We start from the raw sequence: 15,387 nt of genomic DNA, 5'->3' as shown, positions 1-15,387 counted from the left end.
GCAGAGGCAGTCGCGCGCCCCTTGCCTGGCTCACCACCTCCCACGGGGCAGGGATGCCCCTGGGGGACCTCCGGGTAAGGGTGGGATGATTCAGGGCGAGCAAGCATGGCGAGGTTCCCCGGGACCCGGGAACACCAGCCGGGCCTGGGGACAACTGAGAAGACGCCCAAGATAAGAGCCGTTGGTCTAGTGGCTCTTACACCTTTCCTTTGCAGGGAGAGTGGTGCTTCCAAGGTCTTTTGATGAAGTCTGCAGAAACATGGCCGCGTGCACACGTGACCGGAAGCTTACCTCCAGGGCCTTCGTGGGTCCCTGACCTGGCCTGAGCGGCTGGCCCTGGTGTGGATTTTGCGCTTCAGAGGGGGCGTTCTGGGTCCTGCCCTGGTCGTGCCAGGAGCCTCCTCTGACCCTTGGACCAGCTTGTCTCTCTCCTTCATCTCCTGACACTGTCTGCCTTAGCACTTGTCCCCTGGGCTTTCCCACGTCTCACCGCACCTCTGCCAACCCAGTCCTGCCTGATTTTGACAGCCCGCAGCAGGGCCCTGTCTCTGTCCGAATTCGACTGCCGTGTTCCAGGCCCTGTTGCCGGCCCCCACCTCAGGCCCTCGGCTTCCCTTTCTGTCCTCCCATCTGTCTCCTCTGCCTCTACGAGGTGTTGGGGAGCCCCTGGTTGGGGGCGCTCCCTGTGGCACTGGGGCGGTGCTGTGCACAGGCGCCTGCTTAGTGCCACTCGCTCTGTGCCGCTGGGTGCCTGAAGCCCCGGGCGCGGTGCGCAGGACTTTGGGTCTGACTGAGATCTTGTTGGCTTTGGCAAGGCCTGTCCTGGTGCACAGGGAAGCCGGTGCACTTCCAGAGTAGGAGAGTTGTGCTGTCTGTGCACCTGCTGCGGAGATGAGGAGACTGTGCTTGGTTGGGCTCACGTAACTCTCAGGGGTCACCCAGCCATCCACAGCCAGTGGTCCCAGAGCGGGGAGTAAACACGGAGTTCTGACCTGCCTGAAGCCCTAGCAGAGCCTCAGAATCCTTCTTCACACACCCCAGGAACCGTGGTTAATAGTCTGAGCTGGTTCTTGAACTGCTGCCTGCAGGCAGATGCCCCCTAAGGGTCCTCGGGCTCTTTTGGCCCCTTCCTTTCTGTCCTTGAGGATTCTAGTCCACACATTGTCCTGGAAGCCCCTCAGGTCTTTAGAAATGATCAGCCACCCCCTTCCTCTTAACAGGACATGCTCACGAGCTCCCTTGAAGGTGTCCTTCGGCAGCCTTCCTCCAGGGGCTGCGGCTGTGCGCTGCTCACGGGGATGTCAGGATGGCTGAAAGGTCCGGGGTCAAGCCCTCCCCACCTCCCTCACAGGGCCACCTTGCTGTGGTCACACTCAGCCCTGGAAAGGGGCCCGTCCTTGATGCACTGTTGAAGGGTCCTCTGTGTGTGTGGGAGCCACCCCTGCTCCTCTCTGCAACCTGACGGTGTGGCCAGCATCTTCTGTGTCGCCTCCTCTCCCGTCTGCCGTCCTGGGCGGGCCCTGGGCATATCACGTCCTTGGTCTCAGAGGGACCTCCATATTGTTTCAGCTTCTGCCCCCGAACTAGCTCCTGCCGGGGCCAGGCAGCAGACTGCAGGTGCCCTCTGTCCAAATGTATGTGCGTGTACCTGCACGCCCGTGTGTGCACAAGGGCTTGAGGGACACAGAAGGGCTCTGGACTGCCCAGGCCACATTGCCAGGCAGCAGCTGCTCCTGCCTGCACCGTCCCCTCACCCCGGTCTACCTGCTCTCGATTCCATGACCTGACCTTGCATCTCAGCTCCCTGCTCAGCCCTCATGGCCTGCGCACCCATTATCCCCCCACCTGTGCACTTGGCTTTTACCCGTCCCTCCCTAGGGCACGGCCATGCCTGTCTCGTTCCCTGCTGCGTCCCAGCGCCTGGCTCGGTGCAGATACCCTGCCGGGCACTCCAAGGCTTTTAGTGAATAAGCAAACAAGGTCCAGGCTGACACTCCAGAGGGCCTGCCAGGGGCTGAGCTTTGTTCCGAACCAGGCAGTGGGTGACACAGACACAGACAGAGACACACACCTTGCCTTGCACACCACTGCGGCCCCACCATCACGCCGGAGTCATGCCAGCTCCTGGCGCAGCAGCCAACACACTGCGGTCTGGCTCCCCCGTAGGGCCTTGAGCCTAAGGCCCTCATGTCCGGGCCGGAGGGCGTTCTGCAGCAGAAGGGCTGGCGTCCTGGTGCGTCCTCTGCCATGTGCGTTCACACCCACCCTGTGTGCCCGAGAGTGTGCACACACTCGCCCTGTGCACCCTCCTGTGTATGTGCGCGCTCTGGGCGCCCCTGGTGTGCCACACTCGCCTGGCCACTCCTCTGTGTGCACACACCTGGCTGGCGTCCCTGTGCATACACTGTCCCTGAGCGCCCACCACCTTACAAAGCCTGGGACCACAGGAAGGGGGCGTCCCTGTGCACACACTGTCCCTGAGCGCCCACCACCTTACAAAGCCCGGGACCACAGGAGGGGGTGTCCCTATGCCCACACTGTCCCTGAGCGCCCACCCGCCTTACAAAGCCCGGGACCATAGGAGTGGGTGTCCCTGTGCACACACTGTCCCTGTGCGCCCACCACCTTACAAAGCCCGGGACCACAGGAGGGGGCGTCCCTGTGTACACACTGTCCCTGAGCGCCCACCCGCCTTACAAAGCCCGGGACCATAGGAGGGGGCGTCCCTGTGCACACACTGTCCCTGTGCGCCCACCGCCTTACAAAGCCCGGGACCACAGGAGTGGGTGTCCCTGTGCCCACACTGTCCCTGAGCGCCCACCGCCTTACAAAGCCCGGGACCACAGGAGGGGGCGTCCCTGTGCCCACACTGTCCCTGTGCGCCCACCGCCTTACAAAGCCCGGGACCATAGGAGGGGGCGTCCCTGTGCACACACTGTCCCTGTGCTCCCACCGCCTTACAAAGCCCGGGACCACAGGAGTGGGTGTCCCTGTGCCCACACTGTCCCTGAGCGCCCACCGCCTTACAAAGCCCGGGACCACAGGAGGGGGTGTCCCTGTGCCCACACTGTCCCTGTGCGCCCACCCGCCTTACAAAGCCCGGGACCACAGGAGTGGGTGTCCCTGTGCCCACACTGTCCCTGTGCGCCCACCACCTTACAAAGCCCAGGACCACAGGAGGGGGTGTCCCTGTGCCCACACTGTCCCTGAGCGCCCACCGCCTTACAAAGCCTGGGACCACAGGAGGGGGTGTCCCTGTGCCCACACTGTCCCTGAGCGCCCACCGCCTTACAAAGCCTGGGACCACAGGAGGGGTGTCCCTGTGCCCACACTGTCCCTGTGCACCCACCGCCTTACAAAGCCCGGGACCACAGGAGTGGGTGTCCCTGTGCCCACACTGTCCCTGAGCACCCACCACCTTACAAAGCCCGGGACTACAGGAGGGGGTGTCCCTGTGCCCACGCTGTCCCTGAGCGCCCACCCGCCTTACAAAGCCCGGGACTACAGGAGGGGGTGTCCCTGTGCCCACACTGTCCCTGAGCACCCACCACCTTACAAAGCCCGGGACTACAGGAGGGGGTGTCCCTGTGCCCACACTGTCCCTGAGCACCCACCCGCCTTACAAAGCCCGGGACCACAGGAGTGGGTGTCCCTGTGCCCACACTGTCCCTGTGCACCCACCACCTTACAAAGCCCGGGACCACAGGAGGGGTGTCCCTGTGCCCACACTGTCCCTGTGCACCCACCACCTTACAAAGCCCGGGACTACAGGAGGGGGTGTCCCTGTGCCCACGCTGTCCCTGAGCGCCCACCCGCCTTACAAAGCCCGGGACTACAGGAGGGGGTGTCCCTGTGCCCACACTGTCCCTGAGCACCCACCACCTTACAAAGCCCGGGACTATAGGAGGGGGTGTCCCTGTGCCCACACTGTCCCTGTGCACCCACTCGCCTTACAAAGCCCGGGACCACAGGAGTGGAGGGGTGTGTATCGTGGTCTCAGCCTTGCCAGGTATCTTATATGTTAAAAAGTTAGAGGTGGAGTCTGAGGAAGTGTCCAGAAAGCACCCAGCTGCCCCCCACCCTGGCTGGCTGGGCAGCCCCTGGCGTGTGCTGTCTACACTGGCCTTTGCTGGCTGGCTTTTCTCTGAGCCACTTGGCCCTCAGTGCGCAGTGCGGCTCTGCAGCAGAATTCCACTCGAGGCACGTGGGGCTCACAGGCCCTGCACCTGGGTCCAGCTGCAGGCAGCCCCGTGCCTGCCTCCACTGCCAGTGAGGCCATTGCCGAAGGCCCCGTGGGGACAGAAGGTCCACCTGGGGAGAAGACAGTCTCCTCACTCCCAGTGCAGGCGGCACAGGGCCGGCAGCGGTGCCGGGGCTCGCGCATTCCTATCTCTCACCAAGAATGTATAAAGGATGGTGCAATGCCTGTGAGGGGCCGGGCGCGGCAGCTCACGCCTGTAATTCTAGCACTTTGGGAAGCCAAGGTGGGAGGATCGCTTGAGGCCAGGAGTTCGAGACCAGCCTGAGTGAGACCCCCGCTGGGTGTGGTGGCGCATGCGAGACCTTGTCTCTATAAAAACAAAATCAGAAACACCAAAAAACAGAATGTGGGCCAGAGGGTGGCATGAGTGGGTGGTGCCCGCAGCTGTAGGGAAATTCATTCGTGACCACGCCACGGCCCCTCGCCATGCGGGGGGCGCTGCAGGGTCTCCAGTGTGTGGTGTGGCCGCCCGCCTGGGAGAAACCCGGGGAATCTGTGGTGCGTCTGCCACTCTGGGCCCCGGCCGGCCAGCACTGCGCCACTTGCAGCCGCCTCCCGCCCCTGCAGGCCTGCCTGGAGTCCCGGATCCAGGTCAGAGCCTTGATTCTCCCCAAAGGGCTCACAGCGATGAGGGTTTGCATATTCTTGTTCCCACTGGCTGAGGCCACGTCTTCACAAGGCAGTGACTGGGCATCTGGGGACACCCTCAAGTTCACTGACTTCAGAGGTCACACTTTTTAACAGCCTTCGGTGGGCCCAAGTGTGAGGACTGTTGTCCCTGCCTGGGGACACACAGGACAGAGGAGAGCTGGGGACATGCCAACGTCCTGACGACCTGTGGGGGGGAGGTTTAGGGACCCAGGTAGACCTCGTTGGCGGCGTCACAGATGGCAGCATGGTAACCCTACGAGTTAGCAGCAGTCTCTTCATGGACGCACTGCGTGTCTGTGTGCGTGTTTGCGTGTGTGTGAGTAACAGATGAAACAGGAGGGAACTGCTTTTGGTGTGGCGATGGGTGCTGTCACAATGCCCTTTCACGATGGCTTGCTTCCGGTGGCTTTAGGCATCAGCCGCCCGTGTTTTGGAGGCTGTCTGGTTGGCAGCATCTTAGTGAATAATATCAATTTTGTCTGACATGAGGTCTTGATTCACAGTTACAAAGCTGCATATTTGAAAACCCTCCCCGCTGTAACCAGCTAAGTAAAACAGCAGCTTCAGTCCCGGCTCACTCATCTCTGCAGTTCATCGTCTGGATTCCGAGCTTCTACTGTCAGGATGCAGACTCGGAAAGACAGGCACTTCGTTTACACGCCTTGGCCTGCAGCTCATTGAGGCGCACGCTCTCTCGCGGGCGCTGTGTCTGAGGGTGTAAGGGACAGTCCGTGAGGCCCTGGTGGGCAGTGAGGCCATGGGTGGACAACCGAGGGGGCAGACTCAGCACCCACCTCCTCAAGACGTGGCGGCAAACCCACCTGAGTGCTTGGCCCGAGTTCCAGCAGATGACAGCCCTGGCCCGTACGGGGCAGTTAGCCTGTGCGGGCACAGCCCACGTGCACGCGGTGTCGTGCACTTAGCCCCGCCCCCACAGCCCTATGGCTTAGGGACCATTATTTTTTCCATTTTCGAGATGGGAAAACAGAAACCCAGAGAGTAGATTATTTGCTCAAGGTTATACAGCTGGTAAGAGGCAGAGCTGAGATTTGAAGCCAGGCCCTGCCCGGTGCTAGAGCCTGGCTTCTGACCCCAAGCCTGCCGGCTGCCCACCGTGCTGTGTACCTGCCTTCCATGCGGGGGCTGGGGTGCTGCTCTCCTGTCCTGAGCTGCTAGGATCCTGGCAGTGTCCTTTGTGTCCCAGTGTACAGTAGCTTCAGAAATAATGTTTTCCACTGATGGTCCTGGGTTCGAGCCCAAACTCTGCGTGCCTCTTACTGGCCGTAAGACCTCAGGCACGTCCCTGCACCTCTCCGAGAGCCTGTTGAGGAGGACCAAGGCCAGCGGTGGTGCAAACGCCGGCGTGCACCGTGCGGCGCGGAGGGCTGGGTGGTACGTGGTAGCTTCAGCCTGCACGTGTGTAGCGCTAGAAAGCCCATTAAATCTGAAAAATACTGTGCATGCACATTTTTGGCTTAAACAAAGTTCCATTTACAAAGTCCATAACCCAGCTTTAATATTATTGCATATCCCAGACTGGGATTAATTCCAGGACAAGAGCGTTATTATGCTGTATAGGGTTTCTCCCACGTTCTCCTAGTGTGGCCTCCCTGAGCCTGGGCTCACGTGCTGGGGTGTGCTGTGGTGGGGACACCCCGTCTTTGCCCAGCCTTCTGAGGGGTCTGGGGGAGTGGGGGAGGAGAGTTGCCTTCTCAAACCGCGGCCTCAGGGGAGTCGGCCTCGGTGTGTCCCGAGGTCTGCCTGCCGGCTGGGTCTCAGCGTGGGGACTGGTGCCTGCTCTGTGCCAGCCCCTGGGAGCAGCCTTCTTCGTTTCTTGGGGCAGCACTGTGGTTGGTTGGTGGTGTCTGCCCGGGCACAACGCTGGGAGACCGTACCTGACCCAGTGCCTACTCGCTGTCCACGTTTTATTCTGATCATTTTACATCTCTCTGAAAGTAACAAAGGCCTCTTTGTGGGTCTTACCTGCCCCGACTGTGGGTGTTATAACAAGGACCCCAGATGTCCTGTCTTCCTTGCCCTGGGCCCGCCTGGTGACCTCTTTGCACAGCCTCAAACTCACAGGCACCTCTCTGTTCTCTCTTTCAGTTGAAGAGGGGGAGGCCTCAGACTTCTCGCTGGCCTGGGATTCCTCCGTGACAGCAGCAGGTAAATGCCCAGGGGCCCTGGGGCAGGGTGCCCGTCCTGGGGCTGGCCAGGACCGCAGAAAGCCACCCAGCTGGTTATGGAAGTGACATTCTTCACGTCACATTCCTGTCTCCAGTCCAGACTACCCCGCGCAACACGATTTTTATATCAGTTCCATATGGTCAATAAAACCTATTACACACGGAGACTAATATTCCCTCACTCTCCCGAGGGCCAAGTTTCCTTCCGTGGGCACTGTTCAGACGGGCGTGATTCCCCCACACGGGCCTGGAAGCTCCCTGCTAGGGGCGTCCCTGCACATTCATTCCAATCTAATTGCATAAAAGCCACTTTAATAGGACTTTTAAACTCCAGTCTAAATCAGAATTCCTTTGTTTCCCTTCCTGGAAGGGGCTGCTTTGCACTCTCAGGCTGGCAGACCGAGCTCCTGCCTCCAGGGGTGGGTGGAGGAGAAGCTCAGACTTGGGGGGTGTGTGGCCATCGCGTGGTGATGGGGTGACGTGGCAACCAGGAGACGGGTTTCCGCACACGCGCTTTCTCTTCCCTGCACCATGGTTTCCCAGCTGTGCAAAGTGCTGGATGAAGGAGGTTTTCCTAACCGTGAGGTTTTGTACCTGGGAGCCTGAGACTGGAACTGGCCTTGGGGTCTTGGAAGCACCTGCATGGGGGCTGGGCTCCCTGTGTGCCCGGTATCCGGCCAGGGCCTCCCTTGGCGGTGGGGTCCCCCGCCCTGTCCTGCAGGTGCTGGGCTCTCCTTCCCTGCCCCTCCATGCTGTGTGCCAGGCCTGTCCTGGGGTCCTGAGCAGCCGGTTCCGGGCCTCTGGGAGCTGGGACCTGTTCAGGCTTGTGGGATCTTAAGGCCTGGGGAGACCTAGAAGTGAGTCATTTCATCCAATCTTCTCCTTGTTTAGTTGTGGAAACTGAGGCAGGAAGAAAGATTTGCTCTGGGTCAGTATTTCTAAAAATGTGGTTTTAGACATCAGGCCTAAGAACATTTAGTATTTTAATGGTTACACATCTAATTTGTGGTATTGTGCACCCTTGTGACTTATGATGATGCTAAATTCACGTGAAAAAATTAAGTGAGTTGACAATGTTTTGACTAATAACATGTAATATTTAGATTCAGCAAAAACGTGCGGATGGTTCACGAACGAGCAGCACTTGGGGAGTGCTGGTGTAGCTTAGACAGAGGGGGGTCGGGTGTCAGCTCTCGAACCCAAGCCCCAGCCCTCCCGGTCCATCGCGCTGTCCCGGGGGTCGCACGCTGCTTGGACAGGCCCAGGGCCCTCGCTGGCTCCCAGCTGACCCAGCCTTGCGCACGGACGCGTCTGCAGATGCCCGACCCTGGCGGTGGCCCCACGGGAAGGGGTTGTCAAGCTGAGTGGTGAGTGGTGCTCCAGTTCCAGGGCAGGGAGTCCGGGCCGCGGAGGGCCCTGCGCTCAGCACGGGTGAGGACAGGAGGCCGCAGGACGGGCTGCGCAGCCCCTGGCCTGGCTCCTTCTGTGTGGGAGTGCACTCCCACGCTGCAGCGTGGCTCGGCGTCCGTGTCTGAGAGAGCCAGGCCTCCTGACAGCTGCGGGGGCCGTGCGCTCAGGCCGGCACCAGCCGCTGGAGGGGTCCCCGCTGTGCCTGGGACGCCTGGACTAGGAAAGCACTCAGGCCAGGGTTGCCCACACGAGGTCCTCCCTCCCAGCTGCCTCCCTAGTGGGGAAGCGACGCGGACAGAGGGGAGCAGCATTGGGGTGCGAGGGGCTCTGGCGGTGCTTGTGGAGGACGGAGGGCCCTGGGCCGGGGCGTCGGGCCCCCAGGCTGCCCCACGGCAGTGAGGTGTGTCCCGTCTCAGAGGCAGGCGTGGTGTCGGCGCTGGAGCCCGCGCTCCTAGCTCTGTGGCCCCGTAGCTGGACGGCCAGCCTTAGGGCCTCTCTGGGGCGCCGGGAGTAGCGGAAGCTGTGGGGTCTGCCAGTGTCCAGCCAAGAGCTGAGCTCGCCCCGCGCGCAGGGCGAGGCGCACTCCCTGCGAGTTCCCTCCGGCCCGGGACTCTGCGCGTGGTTCTCCGTGGTGCCAGTCAGCTTTGGATGATCCGCTCAGCGCTGGGGAAAGAGAGGGCAAGGCATCCCGGGCAGTGGATAAGCCACAGCCAGGCCATGAATTGTTTTGTTTTCTTTGGCCTGTTTCTGATGATATTTTTAATAATGCATGCGTGTGATAAATTCTCCTCCCCAGTTCTGCTGGACTTGGGCTATTAAAGTCAGCTCCTATCCCCTTTGTGCGGGGCTCCTGAGATGGCTCAAATCCTGGGTGGCAGGATAAGTCGGTGTGGGAGGCCGCCTGGACCTGGGTGATGTCACGTTTATTGAGCGCTTCCTTAGTGTGCGCCAGGCACGGAGAGAGCGCTTCTCCCACGGCATTCGTCGAGCCGTCCTGACAGCTCTGCAAGCTGGGTGCTGTTTCCAGCAGCAAGGCCGTCGTTCTCAGTGGGCTGGCTTAGGGGCGGCCATCTGGTAGAGGACAGGGCCAGAGGCCTGGTGAAAGCTGCTTTTGTCTAATGCTTTTCATTCAACTGAGAAAATGTCACTTGGCCACATCAGAGAATGGGGGCAGGTGCCAGGGAGGATTATGGGGGAGCAAAACCTCCCTGAGCCATCCTTGGCACTGCTACTGAGAATCGCCATCCTCATTTGGCAGACAGGGAAGGAGGCTTGGAGCGGTTCTGCAGTGCGTCCGAGGTCCCAATGAGCTCTGGGGCAGACTTGAACCCAGGTCCTCCCGAAGCCAGAGCCTGTGGTCTATCCTCTGCACTACCTGGCATTAGGAGGTGGGGTGCTGAGCAGAGACCTGGAGGCCAGGCATTGTGGGGGCTCTTGGAAGGGCCCTGGCGGTACAGGCTCCATGGCTGCAGGATGTGGGTGCATTCTGCTCACCAGGACCTGAGGTGGCCGTGGGCTGAGCGCATTTTGCCAGGAGCAGTGAAGAGCTGTAAGGTAAGGTGCAGCCCTCTTGCCTGGGGGCCCAGCTGGCCTGGGGTGCAAGCTTTTCATGGCACCCTTCCCTTCCCCCACTTGGCCCTGGCCCTGGGCACATGAAGGACTCTAATAAAAAGGCAGAATGCACGGTGTGCTTCTGCACTCATCTCTGGCCTCCCCTGACAGTGGGGACCCTGTGGCCACCTGCCCCTGGGAACAACCCAGCCTGCTCCATGTGTGCCCTCGAGCTGGGGCTCTGACAGTGATGGAGAGCCCGGCCTAGCCTAGCAGGGAAGGGCAGTATTCCCCAGCCTGGGAGCGGGGTTGGGGGCAGGGAGTGCAGGCCCACTCTTGCCTGGCAGGTGGCACTGCTGACGACAGGACCCGGGGGAGGAGGGCTGCATTCAGAGCTAAGGTATGGGAGTGCAGGTGTGGAGCTGGAGAGGTTCTTAACCCATTTTGAGCCGTAGATGCCTTTGAGTGTGCAGTGGAAGTGTGTAGATTCTCTTCCCAAACATACACAGTGTTCACATGTGATCTCAGGGGAGTTTATGTGTCACCCCCCAGCCCATCTTCTCCCGCCTTGCCCCAGGCCATGGGTGCCAGGCCCTTAGAAATATAGAAGTCCGTTGCAGATGGGAAAGCCCCATCTGTGGCTGGATCATAGCTCACTGTCACCTCAAACTCCTGGACTCACGAGATCCTCCTGCTTCAGCCTCCCTAGGGCCACAGCATCCATCGCCACGCCAGGCTAAATTTTTAAAAAAACTTTTTATAGAAACAGGGACTCGCTATGTTGCCCAGGCTAGTCTTGAACTCCTAGCCTCAAGCAATCCTCCCACCTCGGCCTCCCAAAGTGCTGGGATTATAGGTGTGAGCTACCGCACTGGGCCAAGATCTTCCCAGTTTTAATACGAGAAAATAGAAAGCTAGATTTTCATATGAAATCCATCAGATTCTTTAAAAAAAGGGCAATTCATATATTTTTAAAAGCAGCTTTGTTGAGATATAATTCGCATATTGTACAGTCCGCCCATTTAAAGTGTATAAGTCAGTGAATTTTAGTAGTTCAGAGATTTGTGCAGCCGCAGCCACTGTCAGCTCAGAGCATTTCCGTGACCTCGGAAGAAACCCTGCACCCTTAGCTCTTGCCCCGCCTCCCAGCCCCAGGCAGTCACTGATCTGTCTGTCTCTGCAGACTGGCCTGCTTTGGACATTGCTTATAACTGGAATCAGAATATAAAAGCTTTATGGACTGGCTTCTTTCATTTAGCCTAATATTTTCAAGGTTCATCCATGTTGTAGGAGGTGTCGTTCTTCAGCCCTTTTTAGGGCTGAATAATACTCTGTGGAGTGGGCAGACCACAGTTTGTTCACCCGTCCATCTGTTGGTGGGCATCTGGGCTATTTTCATCTCTTGGCTGCTCTGAAGTGTGCTGCTGTGGACATTCTGCACACATTTATGTTTGAACACCTGTTTCTAGTTCTTTGGGGCATATTCTGAGTAGTGGGATTGCTGGGTCATATGGTAATTCTGGGTTTAACTTTTTGAGGTGCACACAAACTGTTTTCCACAGCAGCTGCACCATTGAACATTCCTACGTCAATGTATGAAGAGTCCGGTTTCTCCAGACCCTTGCCAACACTTGTTCCAGCCTTCCTAGTAGGTGTGAAGGTATCTCATTTTGGGCAACTCATATTTTTATAAAAACATTGTTCAGGCTAAAGAAACTCCTCCTACCAGCTGGTTTTGGCCTGGTTACTGATGAGGAGGAGGTCGCTGAGACTGTTTTTACCAAGGCACTGTTGCCTAGGCTTGATTCTCTGGCTGCCAGCACCCGTGACCTGCTCTCCTGCCAGCGTCTCCACCCCATGTCCGCAGTGGAGACCATCTTTCCTTCGGCGTCAACTCCTCTTTCCGGGAGCCCTTTGGAACGAGATCGCTAAGCAGCAGGCACCAGAAACGACGTGCGTGATCCTGACGTCTACAGTGTGAGGTTTCAGGGAACCTACCCAACCACGTGGCAGTTTCCCTCCCCCTCCCCCGTCACTGAGTGTGAGCCGAGCTGAGGTGCTCCTCTGCGTACACCTGTCCAAGCACAGGGGTCTCCCACCTCTCCAGGCGGGGTTCCGGCCGGCCGGTGGAGCCTGCCACGGGGCTTCCTTCCAGCATGGCTGCTCCGGAACGGGCCCTGGGAGGTGCAGCGGGAGGAGGGGCTGGGGCCCTCTGGAGACGGGACACGGTTAATTTGTTCACAAATGCTCGTTGTCGATGCCTGGGCAAGTTGGCCAAGTTTGTTTCTGGCGTGGCGACAGCCCCTCTTGTGGTTTGAGAGCAACACTGGCTATCGTCAGCTGTGCACGGGCCGGCAGCCCGAAACCTTATTGGTGTTGCACAGTGCGCAGTTTCCAGCCTTCCTGCCACGCCTCAGGCCTCATCGTCCCGGTTGGTGGAGCGGCCACTCCCACTCGCAAGGCGCCTCTGGGAGCCAGGCCTCCCTCCCTGTGCTTTTCAGTGCAGATGAGAAAACTGAGGCACGGAGGCGCTAGCGACCTGCTTCCGGGTCACACGGCCAGGAAGCGGCAGGGCGGTGACTTAGACCCAGGTAGCGCACGCGTGAATACAGCACTGTATTCTGTAGACCGCAGACCTGCCTGTGAGAGTGCGGGTCCAGGCGCTTCGTTTCCGAGGGGCTCCGTGAGGCGTCAGTGCTGTGCCCAGGTCGCTGGCTCAGGTGGAGGCATCCGGCTGTGGAGGGAGAGGAGGTGCCCAGTGTGCAGGCCTTGCACACATTTCCCACTTCACAGGCCAGGCTCTCTGCAGGGACTCACAGCGCCCCGCCCTGTCCCCAGCCCTCCTCCCATGCCTGGGTGCTGGCACGGGGCCTGTGCAGGGGTGGCGGGGTTCGGGCTGCAGGCTCCGGGACCTGCTGGGGGTTGGAGCCGGCATCTGGGCATCTGGTGTTCCGGGGGCTCCCTGGGAAGGGGCGCTGAAGCCTCTCGTGCCCTTTCACCCTGTTCTGCGCGAGGGCGGCTGGGAGAGTGGGCAGGTCGCCCTTGCCGCCCAGGCGACAGCCTCCTCTCCCTGCAGTCCTTCAGCTCCAGGTTTGGTGGCGAAGTGGGTGGGACGTCCGGAAGACTGGGCCTTCCACGGCAGGGGCCGAGGCCGCCCCGTGCAGCCTGCCTGCACTTCTGAACCACACGGAGCCGGCGCCCGCCCGCTTGTGTTTTGTCAGCGTGCGTATTTATTATTTCAACTACTTCCCAGAAACTCCACCCACAGCCTCGTGCTTCTGCACACACTTGCTGAATTCACATTTCCCTCTGCTCCTTTTCGAGCTGCAACTGTGTGTACACATGCCACCCGCCCAGGCAAAGTCCGGGCTGGGTTCTGTTGTAGGCTCCAGTGCACCTGACCCCGTGACCCCCGGGGACCCACACACCTTCCACTGTAGTGGCTGCACTCGTCATCGAGTGGATGGGCACGAATTTCCTTAGCTCTGGCCTTGCGTTCTTTGCTAGGGGCCCCTCTCCTACGGCAGGGGTGCGGCCGGGGTTGCGCCCCTGTGACCGAGGGCCGAGCTGCCCAGGCGCCCTTTGGCGGCAGGCTGCCATGGCTGGTGCGTCTGCCTGTTGTCCTGGAGCCCCCACCCCAGTCGTCTTCCCGGTGAGGACCAGCAGACGTTTTAAAGGAGCAGAAAAGTCTCACGAAATAGATGTAGAATTCCCAGCATTTTAAAGACTTATGAAATGCATTTTGATATGGGGCCGGCTGGGCAGTTTCTCATTAGCTCGGCTGGGGCGTCTGTGGGGAGTGGCGCTGAATGGAGCCGGCAGGCTGGGTAGGGGGACGCCGTGGCCCTGCGCTCACAGGGGCGGGGGCAGCGTGGCCGGCATGTGCCCACTGCTGGCCAGGCGGCCTGGGCCGAGCCATTGTTAGAGCTGCTGCCCCTAGGACAGGGGGCCTCAGAAGCCGCCAGGTGGTGACTTGAGCTGAGAGGTGGCCACCCTGTTACCATGGTGAGCAGTCCACGCGGCAGGATGTCTGTGCCATGTGTGCACATGGACGCATACTCGTGTGTGTGCATGTGTGAGCGTGTGCAGGGTGCTGCGGCCTGACCGCACCCTCGGGCCCTGGGGCCTCTGCCCCTTGCACTTGGTGGTGCTGTCTCTGGGCCCTCCGGGGCTGCCTCGGTCAGCCCTCTGAGCAGGATGTTTTCCCTGCCCACCCTTCTATCTGGCTCAGGACCAGCCCTGGGGCCCTGTTGGGCTGCACTCTATGTGGCTTCCTCCTTGATGTGTCTGCTGTGCACATGTGTGTGCAGAGCCGGTGCATACGTGTGCGTGTGTGTGCTCAGCACTCAGTGCACCAGTGCCAGGACGTGTGGGTGAACGTGGGTCCGATGTCTCTCTCCTGACTCCTCTTTTCCTCCCCTCTACCCTGAATGATAGCGTCACGTCCATGGAGTTGGCCTTGTCTTGCTGATTTCCACCCTCCCGAGATGGACTTGTGACCTCCTCAATGGGAGGGACCCTGTGTCATCGGTCTCGTGTCCCCAACCTGGCACTCGGCAGGTGCTCTGCCCCTGGGCCCTGGCTGCCTGCACACAGTTGCCTGGCTCTAGCCCGGCTCTCTTGGGGCTGTCCGCCCCACAGGCCGTTGTCCTCTCCTGGTGCTGTTGGGCTTTTGGGGATGTCAGTCATGAGGGTTGTAATAATCAGCAGGGGCTGGTCCCACTTTCTCCAATGCTCGGATGCTCTCCGAGGACAGGGAAGAGGAACCTCTGGGGTGTCGGCCCTTCCCTGAGGCCCCGATGTCCTGCTGGTAGACATTGGAAATTAGTAGTTCTCTGGTGACTTGAAGTCTGGCCACACTCTAGAGCCACAGTCAGGCGTGTGTGGGGGGTGAAAATGACATCGCTCCTCCTGCATTTGGGGGGGTAACTGCCCATCCCACTCTCACCCTGTTGTCTGGCCATGTGCATCCTAGGGTGGTTTACACCAGCGCTGCTCGAACTTGAACATGCATGCAAATCTGGTGGTCTTGTCAAGGTTCTGACTCAGCAGGTCTGGATGGGCTTGGGATTCTGGGTGGTGGTGATCCTGCAGGTCTGCAGACACTTGCCCACCTGCTTTAGCCTTCGTGCCAGTGGAGCGCCTTCTCATCCTTTGAAAGCTTAGCCTACATGATACCTCCTCCAGGAAGCTTCCCATGATAGCCTTGCCATAATTTTTGTGCCCCTGAGCCTAGGGGCTGCCTGCTCCTGTCCCTTGCTGTCCTCACTGCCTTCTGCTTGGTTATCATGATCCCTCTCTTGAACCCATTTCCCTTGCTGCTCTGAT

General features: G+C 59.8%; 1 protein-coding gene across 1 annotated transcript in view; it reads left to right on the top strand.

Annotated features, from left to right (window-relative positions):
* ZNF423 (zinc finger protein 423) overlaps window positions 1–15,387 on the top strand; it is a 313,414-nt gene that overhangs the window by 50,284 nt on the left and 247,743 nt on the right. Inside the window, exon 2 of the mRNA XM_012788967.2 lies at window positions 7,019–7,078. Coding sequence (XP_012644421.2) covers window positions 7,019–7,078 — 60 coding nt within the window. The remainder of the gene's footprint in view (window positions 1–7,018; window positions 7,079–15,387) is intronic.

The sequence above is a fragment of the Microcebus murinus genome, chromosome 20 (assembly GCF_040939455.1).
Source record: "Microcebus murinus isolate Inina chromosome 20, M.murinus_Inina_mat1.0, whole genome shotgun sequence".
Lineage (NCBI taxonomy): Eukaryota > Metazoa > Chordata > Mammalia > Primates > Cheirogaleidae > Microcebus > Microcebus murinus.
This window is presented reverse-complemented; position numbering and strand designations above follow the sequence as displayed.